This window comes from Mustelus asterias, chromosome 10, assembly GCF_964213995.1.
Source record: "Mustelus asterias chromosome 10, sMusAst1.hap1.1, whole genome shotgun sequence".
Classification (NCBI taxonomy): Eukaryota; Metazoa; Chordata; class Chondrichthyes; order Carcharhiniformes; family Triakidae; genus Mustelus; species Mustelus asterias.
Genome location: NC_135810.1, coordinates 91650653 through 91670659, shown reverse-complemented (window position 1 = coordinate 91670659; position 20007 = coordinate 91650653). Strand labels below are relative to the sequence as shown.

General features: G+C 43.2%; 1 protein-coding gene across 2 annotated transcripts in view; it reads left to right on the top strand.

Moving 5' to 3' along the window:
• flt1 (fms related receptor tyrosine kinase 1) overlaps positions 1 to 20007 on the top strand; it is a 211922-nt gene that overhangs the window by 121080 nt on the left and 70835 nt on the right. For both annotated transcript variants that reach the window (XM_078222195.1, XM_078222196.1), the window contains exon 13: positions 15976 to 16290. In XM_078222195.1, coding sequence (XP_078078321.1) covers positions 15976 to 16290 — 315 coding nt within the window. The remainder of the gene's footprint in view (positions 1 to 15975; positions 16291 to 20007) is intronic.

Here is a 20007-nt window from a genome sequence, read left to right as displayed (position 1 = left end):
CAAAGTATCAATATGGTAGGCAGTGGTTATAATAGAATTTCTATTCAGGCAACTATGGTATGGTTTGGTTAAACAAAACTCTGCAACAAAACTCCTAATGGCCACATTAGGGGAGAACAAAGGAGTTTTATTCCACTATCAAAAAGCATTATTAACTTGGATCTAAATCTAATAACTCTTCAGTCATTTTCTTCTTTTTATTTGCTTTCCCTTTCCCAGTTAATTCCCTTCTTGCACATTATCCTCCTTTATTAGGATACCTGGATAGTTCTAGTCTCTTTTTCTGTCATCACTGCTTCTTGATGAACAGCTCAGGAGGCAAGTTGGAGTGATATCGGAAGGGACTCCACCCTATCAGTTTTCCTTTCCTCTCATGGTTGACCTAGTCAAGACTTGAAACTGTTCCAATAGGAAGCACAAGTGCAAATGTCAATTGAGAATACGCGCTCAACATTCCTAGTTCCAGTGCTGCAGCTACCAGGAATCTCGTTTCTCTTTAACAACAAAGAAGAGTGTTGTCCTCTGTAACAGGCAATGAGCAGGCATTAAAATGGGGAACTTGGTTCATGCTCTTTGTCTATTGAAAATAGAGGCAGGATCTTCCTTCCAGGAGTTGGAAATTTCCAGGTCCTGATCCCGCCCCCAGGGGTTACAGTCTCTGATTTGGATGGAGGCAGACCGATAATTGGCAAGATTGTGTTTGGGGTAGCCAATTAGCAGCTGCCAGGGAGAAGCAAAGGCACGACTGAAAGGGAGTAGGCCTGATTTAAACAGATCATGGCCGCAATTACTGTGGCTGCCATTTCATTGCATTACCTGCTGATGGAAAGATGTCTCAGAAGAGGCAGAGGGCTGGAACCTAAGGCAGGGAAGTTTGGTGAATGTGGACCTAAAGATCTTTCTTGAAGCAGGAGAAAATCATTCTCCCAAAATAAGTAGTCCTGGATGTAGGTCAGTGATACTGTGAGTAGGAGTGTGATGTGCAAAAGTAACATTTGAGCCAGCAAAGTGCCAGGTAATGACCGTCTCCAACAAGGGAGAATTTAATCATTTCTCCTTGACATTCAGTGGCATTACCACCGCTGAATCCTCCACTGTCAACACCCTGGGGGGGGTTACCATTCACCAGAAACTGAACTGAATCTGCCATATGAATACTGTGGCTACAAGAGCAGATCAGAGGCTTGGAATCCTGTGGTGAGTAACTCATCTCCTGACTCCTCAAATCCTGTCCACCATCTACAATGCACAAATCAGGGGTGGGATGGAATGCTGTCCACTTGTCTGAATGAGTGCAGCTCCAACAACACTCAGGAAGCTCAGTACCATCCAGGACTTGATTGGCACCTCATTCACCACCTTAAACATTCACTCCCTCCACTACAAATGCACGGTGGCAGCAGTAAGTACCATCTACAAGATGTATTCAATAAGGCTCTTTCGTTAGCACAACCTCTATCACCTCAAAAGACAGGGGCAGTAGATGGGAACACAGTAACCTCTGCAAGTTCCCCTCTAAGCCATATACCATCCTGACTTGAAACTGTATTGTCATTCCTTCATCGTCACTGACTCAAAACCCTGGGACTCCCTTCCCAACAGCACTGTGGACGTACCTACACCAAGCAAACCGCAGTGACTCAAGAAGGTGACTCATCATTAACTTCTCAAGAGCAGTTAGGGATGGGCAATAAATGCTCCTCAACATGGGAGGAGTATGTGCCTAGGGCATTTACTGACCCTTCAGTAAGGCTCATGGCTACTGTGCATTGGGAACCTGGCCACACTCAACCTTGCAGCATCCTATGAATCAACGTTGTTGTGATTAGCCATACTAGCCAGCGACGCTTTTCACACACTCTCTTTTGTCTTGGTAAGTAAAGGGCACATAATGTGCAAGTGAGGATCCAGACAGGAGAACAATTTCCATACCTGCATGTAATCACCACATGGAGGGGGGAGATAGGGACATCGCCAGCGTCACTGGCCACGAGGAAGTTGGGCAAGGTGAGATGGATGACCATCCTGGAGATAGTGATTAATGAATGCAATGTGTTCATTAAGTGGACGCATTGCATCTCACCATATCTGACAGCATGCTGAAGACTGTGGTCGGAATTCTCTGGTCTCATGTGCCCCACCAGAGCTGCCAGTGAGAATGGAGAATTTGGCACCCAGCAAAATCTCCGTTCACTGCCGCGGCTCCGGAGAGTCCCAGCCGCAGCTGAGATCAGAGAATCACGGCCTGAATTACATTGGAAAGTTCAGCACTGCAGAGGCTTCTGCTCACCAAGGCTGATTCTCCTGATTTCTTCTTGTATCTCCCACAGATGCAGATGTTGTGGCAATAATACCAATTCCTGAATCATTACCGGGCCAAGCACACCCAGAATAAAACTCTAGACCAAGCACCGTCACACCTTACCACCAGCACAGATACAGCCACCTCAGTGGGTCCCTGCGCATGTTTAGATAAGGCGACACTAGGTGGTAAGCATGTCTTGAGTGCAGAGGAGGAGGTGCCAGAGGCAGAGGTAGCCGTGGACAGTACTTATCGGAGGATAGGGACAGACACAGCCTTGCTCAGCTGGGCACAAGTACAGGACATCAGGAGGCACAGGAAAGGAAGCTCTACCTAGACCAGCAGGAGATGTGCTCCCACATTTCAGAGTTCCCTGAGGCAATGCAAGGTCATTGGCAGAGAATGGAGGAGTCCATCAGCTCATTTGTATCACAATGGCTCAGGGCTAAGAGAACATGAGCTCCTCCATCGAATAAAAGGTCAACCTCATAGTGCGACATATGTGTCAGGACACGGAGTGTATGATGAGAATGCATGGTACACTATGTAGCCTTGACTGGTCATTGGCACTGATGGCGCAAAGATGCCTAGGAGGCATGCCAGTTGTGCCCCAGCTGGTATTCCCCTCCAGCCATTAGGAGAGCCAGCTGAGGTCTGAGGCAGTGATCAAGGAGCATAGAGATGCCGCCCTCTCACAGTGCAGCATTATTATCATCTGCCTCCTTGTTTGACTGAGGGAGTAAATATGCAGCAGGGCCAAGTGACCAATGCTGCCCCAGCAACGATGCCATGTTGCTGCCTCTGGAGATGCCTCCACTGGCACCTGCACAGTGAGGACAACTACCACATGCATCTCAGCTGCAAGCCGAAACCAGTGTGCAGGTAGCCTCCACTTCCTTCGAGGTCAGAAGGAGAGAAGTGTAGAGGAGAGACAGACCAAAGGCCATCAGGCAGAGCGGTGAGTGGGTTTACTTGTAAATGTACACTTTGTCTTTTAGAGCACCATATAAATATTGAGGCCTGAAGCCAGACATCTGAGCCTTCCTTTAAAAACAGTGAGTGGGACGGAGAAGAGGGATGAGGTGGTGAAGGGGATCATCTATGAATAGAAACAATGAAATCTTTAGGCTGATGTCCTTCATTGGCTATAAGAGTGAGTTGTCCTCGCAGACAGCTCAGAGTGAGTTCTTGACAGTTCTATTCCTCCTGGGTCAGAGGGGTTCAGTCGAAAGGAACCTGAATCAGATGATCCCTGATGGTCACAGCATCCTGACAAAACCGTGGAGCCTCACACCGGGTCCAGGCAGCTCTCTGTGCAGCCAGGGCAACTCCATGTTCTGCATCTTCCCCTCCACTTCCTATCCTCGTCCACCTCCTCTTTCTCTGGTGAATTGCGTCCTTTGAGGGCCTAACTGTCCTCAGGTCCACATTCTCTAAAGGAGGAGTCCAGCAGCTCATGTGCGTCACAGTGGAGTGCAGTGGATGACCACCATGCGTGTGATTACTTCAGAAGCTCCCTGCAGGGCACAACTCAAATGGTCTAGGCACCGAACCCATCTCCTGAAGCCCGATGGTCTGTTTGATGATTGTCCTACTGAGCAGCTGGCTGGGTGGAGTGGACAGATGGCCACAGTTGGTGATGCCCTTCACCTGAGGGCAACCAGGGATGGCCTTTTAGCCTGTGAGGCTCTACTTATCAGGAATTGAATGCGGTGCCTGATTTTTGCAAAAAGGATATCAGTGACCTGAAAGATATAGAGCTGGCAGCTGCGAGACGCCACCAGGGTCCAGAGTTCAACCTTGGAGGAACCAGAGGCAAAGAAGCTCAAGGCCACAGTGACTTTAATATCCACTGGCAGGGCATAGTGAGCAGTGCTGCCAGATGTGAATTCTTCAGCGACAAGGACACAACTGTCTGTGACCATCTGCCTGGATAGGTACAGTCTCTTCTGGTACTGCTTTATTGTCATCTCCCAAGATAGTTCTGTCTTCGGCACTCGCTATGCTGACGGTTTAGTCTCCATTGCCTTTCTGCCCCTCATCCCTCTCCATTGCCCTCCTCTTAACCAGGGCTTGGCCTTTCCTGCAGAGGATGTACCGGACCCTAAATCTGAATTGTATTCCCATTAACAACTATTGCCCTCTTTGCACTCAGAGGAATTACAATTCTATTTGGAAGGCTTGGACCCTCCTCTTATGCCTCCATTCTGCCAGGAAGGTGAAAACCCCCCCGTACTGCCCATACGCTTACTGACCTCTCTGCCCAGATGGACAGATGGCACCTGAATGCCAATAGTCTTGTCCCCCTTTCAGCCATTAACTCTGTCATGGAATTCACCTAATTTTTATGGAGCACATGACTGGCTTCCTGTTGTATTGTTGCCTCCATACACCCAATCTATGTTTGTTCCAGCTTATTTGCAGCCCACTCCCCCCTACCAAGATCTGAATATGGCTGTCAATGAGCTCTTTAAGGACCTTAATTGACACCATTATCAGATTGGGTGGATTCTCAAGGTCACTGTGCAGGCGATGGGATATGGGTACGCCAACCAGCGCCAGTATTTTCATCTCCTGCCCACTTCTGTTCCTTCCCCCAGCAGAAGCATGAAATTCAGCCCTTGGTATTAACTAACAGTGATTAAGTAACTCAGATTGAAAAGAAAGAGAACGGTTGCAAGAAGTCTGCTGACCAACAGGTTCCAGATAAAGAGCCACACATTAACATTTTGATGTCTTAAAAAAACACTTATCCAACGCTAACTGTGCTGACAATATTTAATGGTTTATCATATCTGTTTGAGAGTCGCAAATGATCTGCAAATTCACCTCAACTATGTCAAATGGTACTTCAGATAATGGGAAGGAAGGAGGTTAAAAACTGCCAGTTTCCTCAAAGGCCACAATGAATAGGAGGAAAGGTGTGCTTTAAATACAAGGACAAATCACAGAGAGCGACGAGTTGAAATGGAATGATTAACAACCAGCTTTGTTTGCCGAGATATCAGCAAAAAAATTACTGATTGATATCTGAAAGAAATATGTGTGTTTGTACAGCGTTTTATCACAACCCTCGGGAACTTTTATAAGCACTTAACATATATTGAATTTGTTTGACTGTGAAGATGGGCATTTTGTATTATAGACAGCGACGACGCGAATGATCAGTTAATTAGGATTTTTGATTGTTGAGACAGGGACATCGGCCAGAAGACTGGGAGAACTGTCTGTTCTTTAATGTTCATCTGACACACTGGGAAAGGTAAACAGGACTTTGGTTAAATTGCCTCATGCAGCATCCCATGATGTCATCAGAGAGGTGAAATTGCTGGGCCTCTGACGGAAATCTTTGTCGCTTCTTTGGACACGGGTGAGGTCCCTGAGGATTGGAGGATAGCGAATGTGGTCCCGTTGTTTAAGAAGGGTAGCAGGGATAACCCAGGAAATTATAGGCCGGTGAGCTTGATGTCCGTGGTAGGGAAGTTGTTGGAGAGGATTCTTAGAGACAGGATGTATGTGCATTTAGAATGGAACAATCTCATTAGTGACAGACAGCATGGTTTTGTAAGAGGGAGGTCGTGCCTTACAAATTTGGTGGAGTTTTTTGAGGAAGTGACAAAAACGGTTGATGAAGGAAGGGCCGTGGATGTCGTCTATATGGATTTCAGTAAGGCATTTGACAAAGTCCCACATGGCAGGTTGCTTAAGAAGGTTAAGGCTCATGGGATACAAGGAGAAGTGGCTAGATGGGTGGAGAACTGGCTTGGCCATAGGAGACAGAGGGTAGTGGTCGAAGGGTCTTTTTCCGGCTGGAGGTCTGTCACCAGTGGTGTTCCGCAGGGCTCTGTACTGGGACCTCTGATATTTGTGATATATATAAATGATTTGGAAGAAGGTGTAACTGGTGTAATCAGCAAGTTTGCGGATGACACAAAGATGGCTGGAATTGCGGATAGTGAAGAGCATTGTCGGGCAATACAGCAGGATATAGATAGGCTGGAAAATTGGGCGGAGAGGTGGCAGATGGAGTTTAATCCGGATAAATGCGAAGTGATGCATTTTGGAAGAAATAATGTAGGGAGGAGTTATACAATAAATGGCAGAGTCATCAGGAGTATAGAAACACAGAGGGACCTAGGTGTGCAAGTCCACAAATCCTTGAAGGTGGCAACACAGGTGGAGAAGGTGGTGAAGAAGGCATATGGTATGCTTGCCTTTATAGGACGGGGTATAGAGTATAAAAGCTGGAGTCTGATGATGCAGCTGTATGGAACGCTGGTTAGGCCACATTTGGAGTACTGCGTCCAGTTCTGGTCGCTGCACTACCAGAAGGACGTGGAGGCATTGGAGAGAGTGCAGAGAAGGTTTACCAGGATGTTGCCTGGTATGGAGGGTCTTAGCTATGAGGAGAGATTGGGTAGACTGGGGTTGTTCTCCTTGGAAAGACGGAGAATGAGGGGAGATCTAATAGAGGTATACAAGATTATGAAGGGTATAGATAGGGTGAACAGTGGGAAGCTTTTTCACAGGTCGGAGGTGACGATCACGAGGGGTCACGGGCTCAAGCTGAGAGGGGCGAAGTATAACTCAGACATCAGAGGGACGTTTTTTACACAGAGGGTGGTGGGGGCCTGGAATGCGCTGCCAAGTAGGGTGGTGGAGGAAGGCACGCTGACATCGTTTAAGACTTACCTGGATAGTCACATGAGCAGCCTGGGAATGGAGGGATACAAACGATTGGTCTAGTTGGACCAAGGAGTGGCACAGGCTTGGAGGGCCGAAGGGCCTGTTTCCTGTGCTGTACTGTTCTTTGTTCTTTGTTATCCCTTATAGAGTCATGGAGTCATAGAGGTTTACAGCATGGGATTAGGCCCTTCAGCCCAACTTATCCATGTCACCCTTTTTTTAACCACCAAGCTAGTCCCAATTTCCCACGTTTGGCCCATATCCCTCTATACCCATCTTACCCATGTAATTGTCTAAATGCTTTTTAAAAGACAAAATTGTACCCGCCTCTACTACTACCTCTGGCAGCTTGTTCCAGACACTCACCAGCCTCTGTGTGAAAAAATTGCCCTCTGGATCCTTTTGTATCTCTCCCCTCTCCCCTTAAACCTATTCCCTCTAGTTTTAAACTCCCCTACCTTTGGGAAAAGATGTTGACTATCTAGCTGATCTGTGCCCCTCATTATTGTATAGACCTCTATAAGATCACCCCTAAGCCTCCTGCGCTCCAGGGAAAAAAAGTCCCAACTCTATCCACCTTTTCCTTATAATTCAAACCTTCAAGTCACTGTTTTAGTATCTCATCTGGAGGACAGCACCTTGAATTATGCAGTACTCCTTCATGGAATGTGAGCATTGCTGGCAAGGCTGGCTTGTTGCCCATCCCTGAAGGTGGTGGTGATCTGCCTTCTTCAACTGGTGGTGTACATACACCAACAATTCTCTTAGGAAAGGAGTTCCAGGTTTCGGTGACAGTGAAGGAACGGCGATATATTTCCAAATCAGGATGGTGTGTGCCTTGGAGAGGAACTTCCAGGTGCTGATATTCCTGTGTATCTGCTGCTCTTGTCTTTCCAGTTGGTAAAGGTCATAAGTTTGGAAGGTGCTGTTGAAGAAGGTTTGATGATTTGCTGGAGTGCATCCGGAATACACTACTGCCACTGTATGTCAATGATGGAGCGAATGAATACTTAAGGTGGTGGACAGAGTACTGGAAGCCAGCTACTTTGTCCTGGATGGTGTAGAATTTCTTGTGCACTGTTGATCTTGCACACATCCGAACAAGTGGAGAGTATTCCATCACTCTCCTGACTTGTGCTTTCTAGATGGTGGACAGGCTTTGGGATTTAAGGAGGTGAGTTGCCCGCTGCAGAATTCCCAGCTTCTGATCTGCCCTTTTGTCACAATATTTCCATTGCTGATTCCCGGTCAATGGGAACTCCTTGAGATGTTGATGGTTGGCAATGCCATTGAATGTTAAGGGGAGATAGCTAAATTCTCTCTTATTGGAGATGTTGATTGTCTGGTATGCTATGAATGTCACTTGCCAATTATCAGCCCAAGTCTGAATCTTGTCCAGGTCTTGCTGCATATGGACACAGACTCCGTCAGTACCTGAGGAGTCATGAATCATTGTGAACATCCCCACTTCTAACCTTATGATGGAGGGAAGGTCATTGATAATTGGGCCTAGGACACTATTCTGAGGACACAACTCTGCAGTGATGTCCTAGGACTGAAATGTTGGCCTCCAAAAGCCATAGCCATTTTGGTTTTAACCAGAGGACAGTTTTCCCCCTGATTCCCATTGACTCCAGTTTTACTAGAGCTCCTTTATACTATACTCAGCCAGATGCTGCCTTGATGTCAAGAGCAGTCACTCTTGTACACTCATGTCCACTTTTATTAATCTGAAATGGCACCTTATCTCTCCCAAAGGCATCTTACCTTCCTCATTGGAGAGGTTCTCCCTTGTTGTGAAAATCCAGGCCATTTTATGTCGGTCGAGATGACCTGTCTTCAGAACTGGTTCATCTGTCCATCTGTTCTGATGAAAGGTCATCTTAACCTGAAACATCAAGGGAGCAATCTCCCAGACGGAATCATACAGCACTTTAAAAAAAAGAGCCTAGATGTGATTCTTGCCAGCAGGGGGAGTGGGTGGAGCCTATTCATGCCAGGAAGCTGGCTGCTGAGCTCTAGAGGTGCCATTGCGCAGGCACCCCAATTCCCAGTACACTGTGAACAGTGTGTACACAATGCACGAGGAGATTTGTCACTCCCCCCCCCACCCCCCAACCGCCCCCGATCTATCCCCCAATTCCCACTCCAGCCGATTGTGCCCCCTCCCTGATTGCTGCCTCGGACGATCACTGCCTTCCCAATCGCCGCCATCCTCATCGCCGTCCTGGTTGATCCCCACATCTCCCCATGTAGATTACCCCCTTCCCTCCCCCCACTACAGAACTCCCTCGCCTTCCCGTCGTGGCCCCACCCCCGCATCATGGGCTTGTCCCCTTCAGGCCCTTCCCCCTCAGTGCAGACATTGAAATTGTTGTGGGGGAGATGTGTCCTGATGCTGGTGAAGACTGGGGTAGGGATGGTCAGGTCACCAGGCCTGCGTGGTCTGGGTGCGGTGACCCGACCATTGAGTGGTGGGGGGAGATGGCTCTCTGTGTTCAAGGGTTGGGGATGTTCCCCTTGTGCCCATTTCTGTCAAGGAAGTGCGCGGGGTGGGGGGGGGGGGGGGGGGCTTGACTTTGAGATCGGAGTGCTGTTTGAAAAAGATGCCCCAATCTCTATGGAGCTGGCCTTGCTTTCTTTATCATGTTCTGCCCTACAAGAATGATGTAGGGCAGAACATGATAAAATATCAGGAGATTTGGAGTGAAAGCCCGGCTGTGTTTCTGGGGAGAAACATGCCAGTTTTCAGTCAGAACCTGACACTATGCTATTTTTAGGAAAATTCCACCCGAAGTGTTTTACTGGTCATTTGGTAGCACAGATTTGGGCATTTCTGAAAAAAGAGACATGCCAAAACTTTTCATCTTGCACTTATCAGGACACTCACAAGAATACCAATAATTTATACTGTATGAAAAGAAAGTGCTGATTGGCAAATAGACTCTGATTAGTAGAGGCATTGCTATGAAAAATGTACCAGGTGACTGACAGTTAACTGGCAAGCATCGTTTGAATTTAAACCAGTCAGGTTGACCCTGATTATTCAAGGCATTGCCCTGTGGAATGAGTCAGCGAATGGCTACCACTTATTTTGCTTAGCTGAAACAGGTGAAATGTGTGTATGTGTTCTTTCTGTCTGCATGTGGGTGAGGCAATGCTTTTATTTCCTTCCCTGTTGGGAAGCTTGTAGATCCACTCATCTTGTCAAGTAGTAATTGAACAGCAAAGCATAATACTATTGACTTGCCCCAGACTATTACTCTTTTAAAATAAATTTTCATTCAACATGTTTTATAGAAATGTCTATTAAATGCTTGTTATGTAATGTCAAGCAGTATTTTTCACTATAGCTTGAAAAGCACAAAACAAGAATGATTAGAGTGGCAATGGCTCATCTGTCAGTCAGAAAAATGTTGTCATTAATTATGATTTTGTTTAGATCAGGACTTTCCCATATCTTTATCACATTTAAATACAAAAATAGTTAATTAAAATCATTTAATGGACTGTTGAACACATAACCTATTTCAACCATACAAATGTTTGCAAGAGTAACAAATTATGAGGCATCCCTTCCGAGGCACCAATCCTGGCTCACTGACAAATATTTACATTGCTAGCATTACATTTCCTCAGACATTGTCAAGCTTGTATAAAAAAATTAGATAAATATTTGGGTGCTCTTAACTCACCCCACCCAGCGTAAACCAAGTGAAAATGATGCTAAAATTTAACTCCTGAATTTTAGTTGCTGTTTTCTTGGCGATTCAGGTGTAGGCCTCATAAAAATGTAAATTGGAATACCGTGATATCATTAGGATGGTGAGGCCACTTTAACAGCCTACTGGGTGAAACACGTGAGGAGCAGGAGTGTTCCTCTGGGGTGATTGGGCCATTAAAGCCCCACAACTCCTTCCTCTTTGAGACAACAGTCTCAAACTATCACCAACCCAACTTACCTGAGTGCTAGCTGGGCAACCACTGAGTTGCAAAATCTGCACAGCCTCAAGTTAGTGAGACACCACTGAAACCCATTTTGGATGGGCAGCTAAGGAGTGAAACTCAGAAGTTATAATGGATTGTTGATTCTGCCAAGGAGTTAAAAATTTCCTGTATTGTGTGGGGCTTTCCCAGTGGCTTCATGGGGAAATGCAAACAGCTCCTATGTAGGGATGCTGCAATTGGTCTTATCATATCTGGGATAGTGCAGCAGGAACTGTTCCTAGCCTATACCTGTAGTCCCCCTTATGAAAGGGCATTTGAGGATTTAAAAGTTAATTAACAAGGTGTGGATTTCACTTGCAAGGCCAGCATTTATTTCTTATCCCTAGTTGCTCTTGATATGGTAGTGGTCAGCTGCCTTCTTGAACCATTGCAATCTCTATAGTGAGGCTTCTCCCACAGTGCTGTCGGGGGAAGGTTCAATGATTTTGATGCAGTGATAATCAATGATTTGTGGTATATTTCCAAATCAGGACGGTGTGTGAGAGGAATTTGCAGGTGATGGTGTTCCCATGCACCTGCTGCCCCTTTCCATATGAAGGGTAGAAGTTGCGGATTTGACATGTGCTGTCAAAGAAAAAATTTCACAGTTGTTCCAGAGCATCTTGTGTTTGGTACAGAATGTGGCCACTGTGAATCAATGGTGGAGGTGGTGAATGTTTAAAATGGTTCAGATGGTGTTGAGTTTCTTGAGTGTTGTGCACTTATCCACGAAACTGGAGAGTACTCCATCTCACTCCTGACTTTTGCCATGTAGTGATGGGCAGGATTTGGGAATAGGAGATGAGTTACTCACTGCAGAATTCCCAGTCTCTGACCTGCTCTTGTAGCCACAATATTTATGTAGTAGGTCCAGTTCGGTGTCTGGTCAATGGTAGCCCCCACTGGAGAATTCGATTATGATAATGTCACTGAACAGCAAGTGAGTTGGTTACAATCTCTCTTGTTGGATATGGTCATTACATAGCACTTGTGTGGTGTGCATGTTATTTGCCACTAGTCTGGATATTATCCAGGTCATGCGGACATATACTGCATCCTTGTCTAAGGAGTGATGAAAAGAGCACAACAGTGTGCAATCATCAGCGATCATCCCCACTTCTGACCCTATAGGAGCATAAGGAATAGGGGAAGGAGTAGGCCATGATGGAGGGAAGATCATTGATAAAGCAGCTGAAGATGGTTGGCCCTTGGACACAATCCTGAAGAACTCCAAGAACGATGTGTTGGGCTGAGCTGACTGGCTTCCAATAATTCCAACCATCTTCTTTTGTGCAAGGCATAATTCCAGTCAATTGAGCGTTTTCCTCTGAATCTGAATGATCACACTCGATCAAATTTATGTCAAGATGTTCAGTCTCACCTCACCCCAAGATTCAGCTTTTTTGTTCATATTTGAGCAAAAGCTGGAATGAGTTCTGGAGCCTGGTGATGCTGGCGGAACCCAAACTAAACAGTGGCCATGAGGTTGCTTGTGAACAAGTGCTGCTTGATAGCACTGTTGGCGACCTTTCCCTCACTTTGTTGGTCATTGAGAGTAAGCCATTGGGATGGCAGTTGGATTTGTCTTTTTGGTGGACAGGACATACCTGAGCAATTTGCAATTTGTTGGGTAGATGTTAATGTTGTGGGTATACTGGGAGACCTTGGCTAGCAGCATGTCTGGTTCTGGAGCATAAGTCTTCAGCGCTAGAGCTTGGATGTTGTTGGATTCCATATATCTCTTGCTATATCTAGTGTGCTGTTACTGGGTATCATATGGAGTAAATCGAATTGACTGAGGACTGGCTTTTGTAATGGCGAGAAATTCCAAAGGAGACTGAGATGGATCATCCACCTGGCATTTCTGGATAAAGATGGTTACAAACACTTCAGTCTTGTCATTTGCACAGTTGTTTGGGCTCGCCATCATTGAGGCTGGGTTCAGAGTTAGGACTGACTCGAGTTCAGTTGTTATGTCCCTCATAGCTGTGGACATTCAGGTAGAATTTTCCACTTCTGGCTCAGGAAATAGTACGTTGCAGGAAATAATACGTGGCAGTTTTCCATCCACAAAAAAATTATGGGTGGAAAATCACGAACTAGGCTTGTGCAATTTCCCAATATGTTCTCCCAGTACGTGTGTGCCAAGAGTGTGGAAGTGGAAGTTCCCCCACCCAATACACTCTCTAGGTTCCAAGAGAATAACCTTTTGTTTGGACTACAAAGGTCTCTTGATCCCCAAGAAACTATACCTCTGAAAGACCCAGCACTTTCAGGAAAGGACAAGATAAAACTGGAGGAATAATGTTATGTGTTCCATTTATCCATTGGTTTAAGGATTTTAAAGCTAAATGTCAGGTGTGACCCACAAGTTATCAGGCAGTTGGAAATACAGCATAACATTTGCTGACATGTAGTTTAGATTTTAAATCCTGCCACTGAGTCCTCCGTGTTCTCTGTATTGTTGGTCATACGTTTTCACAATGCACATCGTATCTTATATAGCAAGCTCTCAGTTGTTAATTCATAGCCCTCTTTCTCTGCTGGCACTCAGCATGACTGTGGGTGTGTTAGTAATTACTACGGGTGAGACAGGAACAGGACTGCCTTATCTCAGAGATTTTCCAGTGTCACTAAATGCATTTTGTTTTGAGATTCTTGATGGTGCTTGGCAAAGATAAACAATATCTTCCATCAGGAAACCTGTGAGCTATTTCCAGAGGAAGTTTCAAATCGCTTAAGTAAATAAATTCCCTTTAAATTATTTCAAAGTGTGTTGGTTAGTTTGGAGGAAGATTTTAAAAAGCAGTGAGGCTGTTGTTTTTCTATCAGTTAATCCTGTTTTATAGTTAACCTATAATCTGTGAATGGTTCAGATATATCAGCTTCTTTCTAAATATCGAGCGGTTGATTAATATCCTTCTCGAGTGCAGAAGTTGGGTTAACCTTCTGATGGCTTGTGTTGTACTTCTCATTCCCTCAAAAATATTTTTAAAACCAATAAACTTAAATTCTGGTTTTAGTCTATGTTTAAAATGACACTATTGTTCTTGTGGGCTACTTTGACTCTATCTTATACCCTGATTCTAATTTAATGATGTTCTTATTTGCATTGTTGTTTTAAAAAAACAATTTTTGTCATATTAATTATACAATAGACTTTTTTATTGATTGGCTTCTGCATTTTTCAGATGCATGAGCAGTAAATTATGTGACAAGGGCATGAGACAAAGAACTAATGTATTACATAATTTTGATATCTAACTAGATTGTGAATAAATTGTCCAAACATAATTGAATGGAGTTGATGAAGGATGGACAATTGGAAATGTATATTGAAGTTACAGCTGAGAGACAAAGTTGAAAATGAGCATCATTGAACTTGTATGCCCGATCTCTGAGTTGATAGATTTTATATGATATGTGCAGTACCTGTACACTTGCCTTTCCAAGTTACAGTCAACTCCAAATGGATGCAGGCTTAATCTAAGCAAATTTCTGATCATAGAAGAATCACAGAATCATAGAAACCCTCCAGTACAGAAAGAGGCCATTCGGCCCATCGGGTCTGCACCGACCACAATCCCACCCAGGCCCTGCCCCCATATCCCTACATATTTTACCCTCTAATCCCTCTAATCTACGCATCCCAGGACATTAAGGGGCAATTTTAGCATGGCCAATCAACCTAACCCGCACATCTTTGGACTGTGGGAGGAAACCGGAGCACCCGGAGGAAACCCACGCAGACACGAGGAGAATGTGCAAACTCCACACAGACAGTGACCCAAGCCGGGAATCGAACCCAGGTCCCTGGAGCTGTGAAGCAGCAGTGCTAACCACTGTGCTACCGTGCCGCCCGCCATCCATGAAGAGATGTCCGGTTTTCAGAACTGCCTCCAGTTCACCCCTTTAGACAAAATCGATCCAAACGACGTGAATAAATACAAAATTCTGATCCTGGCTTAAAGTGATAGAGCTTTTATAGGCTTAGCACAGTGAAAACAGTCAAGCCAAATTCTGAACGCTGCCAAATTCCATCCCAGAGCTTTAGACATTTAATCACTTCTGTATGAGTTTATTTGTTTTTGTTGTGGGTTTTCTGTTGTGCTTAGGTTGAATTGCTGAATGAACAATTAAATGGCAGCGGTGGTGCAAAGGTTAGACACTTGCCTATTTTTATCTGTGGGTTACAGGACTCCTTATCTAAGCACAATCCTGATCCAAACATAACAGTTCTTGGCAAACTAGTCAAAAGTTTATCAAGATTGAACAGTATTAGCATTGTATTATTCTAGTGTGTATTAGCAACTTGCCTTCTCTTCTCCACTTCCATCACACACTGTATATTTATAGAATCTTCCAATAAGACCACTTTTGTGAGTCATCGTTAGAGGGTGCTGTGACAGACACTGTGAAAAAACTGTTAGGTTTATTGTAATCAAAATATAGCCAATTGTGATCTTCCACTGCAATGTTCTCACTATTTTCTTGCTAGGACACAGTTCCATTGTTCCAAGAAACCCTGTTGAAACTGCCAAAGTGACTATTTTTCATGTCAGAGCCTGTGCAAGAAGTGTTGGTAGGCTATTCAAATGTAATCTATCGCAACCAAGTCTGTTTCTTGTCCTCACTTGACATCCGCGCATGGATATTTTGGAATAGGAAACATTGGATACAAATTATGGAGGGCATGGCATTAGGCGTTGGGGGTTGGCGGGGATGGGGGGTGATACCCTGGCTGAGTTTTGCCTCAGTGCCTAGGACACTGAAGTCAATTATTGTATTCCAACTGCTGCACTGTTTGAAATCTTGGTTTAAATAGAAGATCAAGCCAAAGATCTTCCAGGATTTAGTGGACCACTACCTGGTGAATTGACCAATTAGACCATTGTAACAGCTCCATTGCAACTTTTAATTGGATTTAATAATATTGATGTTGAAAATGGCCATTTCACAGGGAGCAATAATTAAAATGACATTTTTGTTTGCCTTATTAGATGTACCTAATGAATTTGGATTTGAGATTGGTATGGGACATCATACATTACCTATTGAAGGTGATGACCTGATTCTATTCTGCCGAGCCAATAAATTTTTATACTCGAATATTGCTTGCCGTCTTCTGAGCAGGGACAATCATACAACATATCATCTCAACAGCCTAAATGAGATAAACACCAAAGAATATTCAATCACTTTGAACTTTACCATCAGAAATGTGTCTCTGGATCAATCTGGAACTTATGAGTGCACAGCCAATAACATTATCACTCAGCAGGAGACAATTCAAAAGCAGAGGATTTATATTAGAGGTGAGTGGATGTGTTTGTTCTAATGTGAATAGGACATAAATAATACCGTGAGTTAAATAGAAGTATATTGTGATTCTGACCATCTGTTGTGTAAGTTCTCTGTTTGTTACAAAAAACATTTCCTGATCTAAAAATTGTAGATTTACACTGGATCACTTTGGTGCTGTGCTTATTATGATGTGATTCAGATATGTACAATAAAATTCACTGTCACTAAACTTTGGTGGCCAATTGGTTGCACAATCAATTGTCAATTTACCTTGACACGGTTATCCTCAGAGATTTTTGCATAATGCAAGTGGTTCGAGAGACTGCATAATAAATAAGGCCTGATCATTAGGCATGCAATCCAATACCCCTATACCTGTTAAAGGTTGTGAAACGGGCAATTAAACAACAGTCATGCTATGGACAATCTATTAGATTACTGATGAAGCTGAGATAGGGATTTGGTTGAATTTGTTTGGAAAAGGGAGCAATAATTAAAATGACATTTGCCTAACTGAAATGTATTATTTAACACCTGACTAAATCAAAGCAAATTAGGTCAACTGATCATTTTCTTATTTCTAATGAATTGAGGATAATGACTCGAATATGATCATTACTAAAATTGCAGATGTTATACAATAATGAATATCTGTCTGTTTAGTTATTTAAAAATAAATAGCACATTCAGTCTTCCATCCTCTGTTCTGCGCCACTTATAAACAACAAATTTGTTTTCCTTTTGGTGTTATTTTTCAACTAACAAATACATGATAATTCATTGAACAAATAATTATGATTTTACTCAGGTAGAAACATCCTGAAACAAAGCAATCTCCTCTTGCATAATTCTTAAAACTATCTTTGTATTAACGTTAATCAGACTGGAACTGAGTAAATGCATATAAATAAAGAAAATAGACTTGCAGCTAACACTGAAATGTGGGGTGGGGTCTAGCTGGTTTTTTTATATATTATAAATATTTATTTGTTCAGTTTTGTTTCATTTTATCATTTTGTCTTCGCTTCATTAAGTTTCCTCCTGCTGCATGCACTCTTTCCCAGCTGAAACAGTGGACTGGAAACTTATCCCTAAGCCACTGCCACTTTGTAACCAAATGCTAGGAAGTTTCGTGCTCTTGTATATTTCCTTCCTCATTGAGTGGAATTTTTTTTTTCATTTTCTACCTGCTCTTGGCGATCTACCTGAGATCAGAGTCCATCTGTGGCATTTGTGGGTGGGAACTTTTACCTTGACTGTACAATTGTGGAAATGAAAATCGAACAATTTCTATAACACACCGATCTGCAAAAGCAGTGTTACCCCTGTGAGGCAAGCTTAAAGCTGCCCCAATATCCTTGAATATTTAACTTTTTATTTAGCGATTTTTTGCTGTCTTTCCATAGACTTTATGGTGCATCTAGTTCTCTTGGAAGTGCACTACTCATTTTGTAACAAGATAGACTAAAAAGACTTTCCAGAAAGACAACTGGAGCAACAAAAATTTAAACTTGTTTGTCTTAAAATATATACATATACAACACCTCCACAAGGCGTTATTCTATTGGAATTGAGTGGTGCAGCCCTTCTTTTAACATCTTCCCAGGCATCTATCAATATTATGGGGCTATTATTAAAACTGGTTAAGCCATTTTGTATGCGTAAACGTGGTTCTTAACTTAATCATAGAATCCCTACAGTGCAGAAGGAGGCCATTCGGCCCATCGAGCCTGCACTGACAACAATCCCATCGAGGCCCTATCCCTGTAACCTCAAATATTTACCCCGCTAATCCCTCTAACCTACGCATCCTGGGACACTAAAGGACAATTTAGCATGGCCAATGGACCTAACCTGCACATCTTTGGACAGTGGGAGGAAACTGGAGCACCCAGAGGAAACCCACGCAGACACAGGAAGAACGTGCAAACTCCACACTGACAGTGACCCAAGCCGGGAATCGAACCCAGTCCTTGGAGTAATGAGGCAGCAGTGCTAACCACTATGCCACCATGACACACCATGAGTGAAATAACCAAAAGTGTCATATATTATTGATAAATCTACAATTAAATGAAAGGGTCAGCCAACGTAAAAAGCTAAAAGTAACAAGACGTTGATAAAATGTTAAAGAAGTACTTGCCAGAAATGACACGAGCCAGGAAGAAGCAGTGATGGACAATGGATGCTTCTGCAGGACATTCTTCATCAAGCTCCTTGCAAATAAAGAATTCTTAAAATTCTCTTTATCTGTATGTTCATAAGATGACAGTATCTTAAGTTGTGTATCACTCGTTAATTAAGTGCTATGTTTTATTATAAAAAAGTCATTAATTTTTAATCATTTTTTCCTCTCTAATGATTTATCTGAATACTGAGTTACTGGTGCTGGCCTTATGAGGGAGATGAAATACGGTGTGGAGAGACAGTATTACTTCAGTCTTGATCATGTTTGTTAATTTGGCCCTTTTGCTGAGTGTAACTCCTCCAATTCAGCAGCTGCTTATGAAAAGTGGTTTAAAAAAAACAACAAAAAACTGTTCAAGAGGAATGAGTGTAGTTTTATCTTAAACTTTTATCTTTTTATAGAGGACTGATGAGGATACAATACTAGCCTTCAGATTTGCATATTGCAAAACAGACTGCCCCAGCTACAGGCCTCTTTGTGTTGTTTCATCCTGTGTGCTTGTGAATCTTTATTATTTTACTAACAAATGTACGCATTGTATCCGCTGTTAGGATCGCTTCTCAAAAAGGGCTGAAGCATTATATTTTAGTGTGTTTGTTTTATTAATGAAACAATGCCTGCAGTCTTCAGCAGAAGAGGATTTGAATAGTTGTCTCAGATGTGTGTGCTGCAGTATTGCATTAAGCCAGTTGGCTTCATGACAAGATGATTAGTATGTTATTCCATTTTGCATCAATTAAAAATAAGCAAGATTAATTGACAGATTGGCAATTAGTTGGTCTGGCTTCAACTCCACATGAATTTTATTACATGCTGGAAATCACGTCCCAGTTATCTTCTTTTTGTTGGACGTATCTGGACTGCAATGTTAAAAACGTGGTGGAAACAAAAACAAACGTTTATAGATTTGAACATTGTTGTGAATGAAAGCTTTCAGTGGCACGTAGTAAGGCATATCCCATAAAAAAAATAGCTACTCATTTGAGAGGTGGAACCAGACTGACAAAATCCAAACAGTTTCTCGTGCTTGTGAACTTCTAAACAGACTTCCTCCTTTAAAAAGTGGCACAATGCCCTGAAACTGAACTTATCTTTCACATGGGAATAGCTTTTGTGGAGGGTAGAAAAGTAAACAATAGAATTTCCCCCCCTTGATATCAGGTTCACAGAGAATTTACTCATTTAAGGAGAAACCTAAAGATGGAAATTGTGAAAGTTTCTGTACTAAGAATTGGCAAGTTTGTAATTAAGTTCCCCCTGTGATTATTTTACCTAAACCAAACAAACACAGTAAGTTCATGCTCACATAAACTTCCACTTGTTTGTTACTGTAGTTTGTTACTTTGGCACAGTTTCACAAGTGGCACCAGCCTTCTGGTACTGTGCTTAAGTGAATACATATTCCTCTTATCATCATCACATTCATTATCTTCTGTTACCTTTGATAGATTAAGGACTATTTTGACATTTTTCAAAGTGGAAGTTCTCTCTATTGCTTTTTGGGAGTAGAAATACAAATTGGAATATCTGTGGTTCTTAC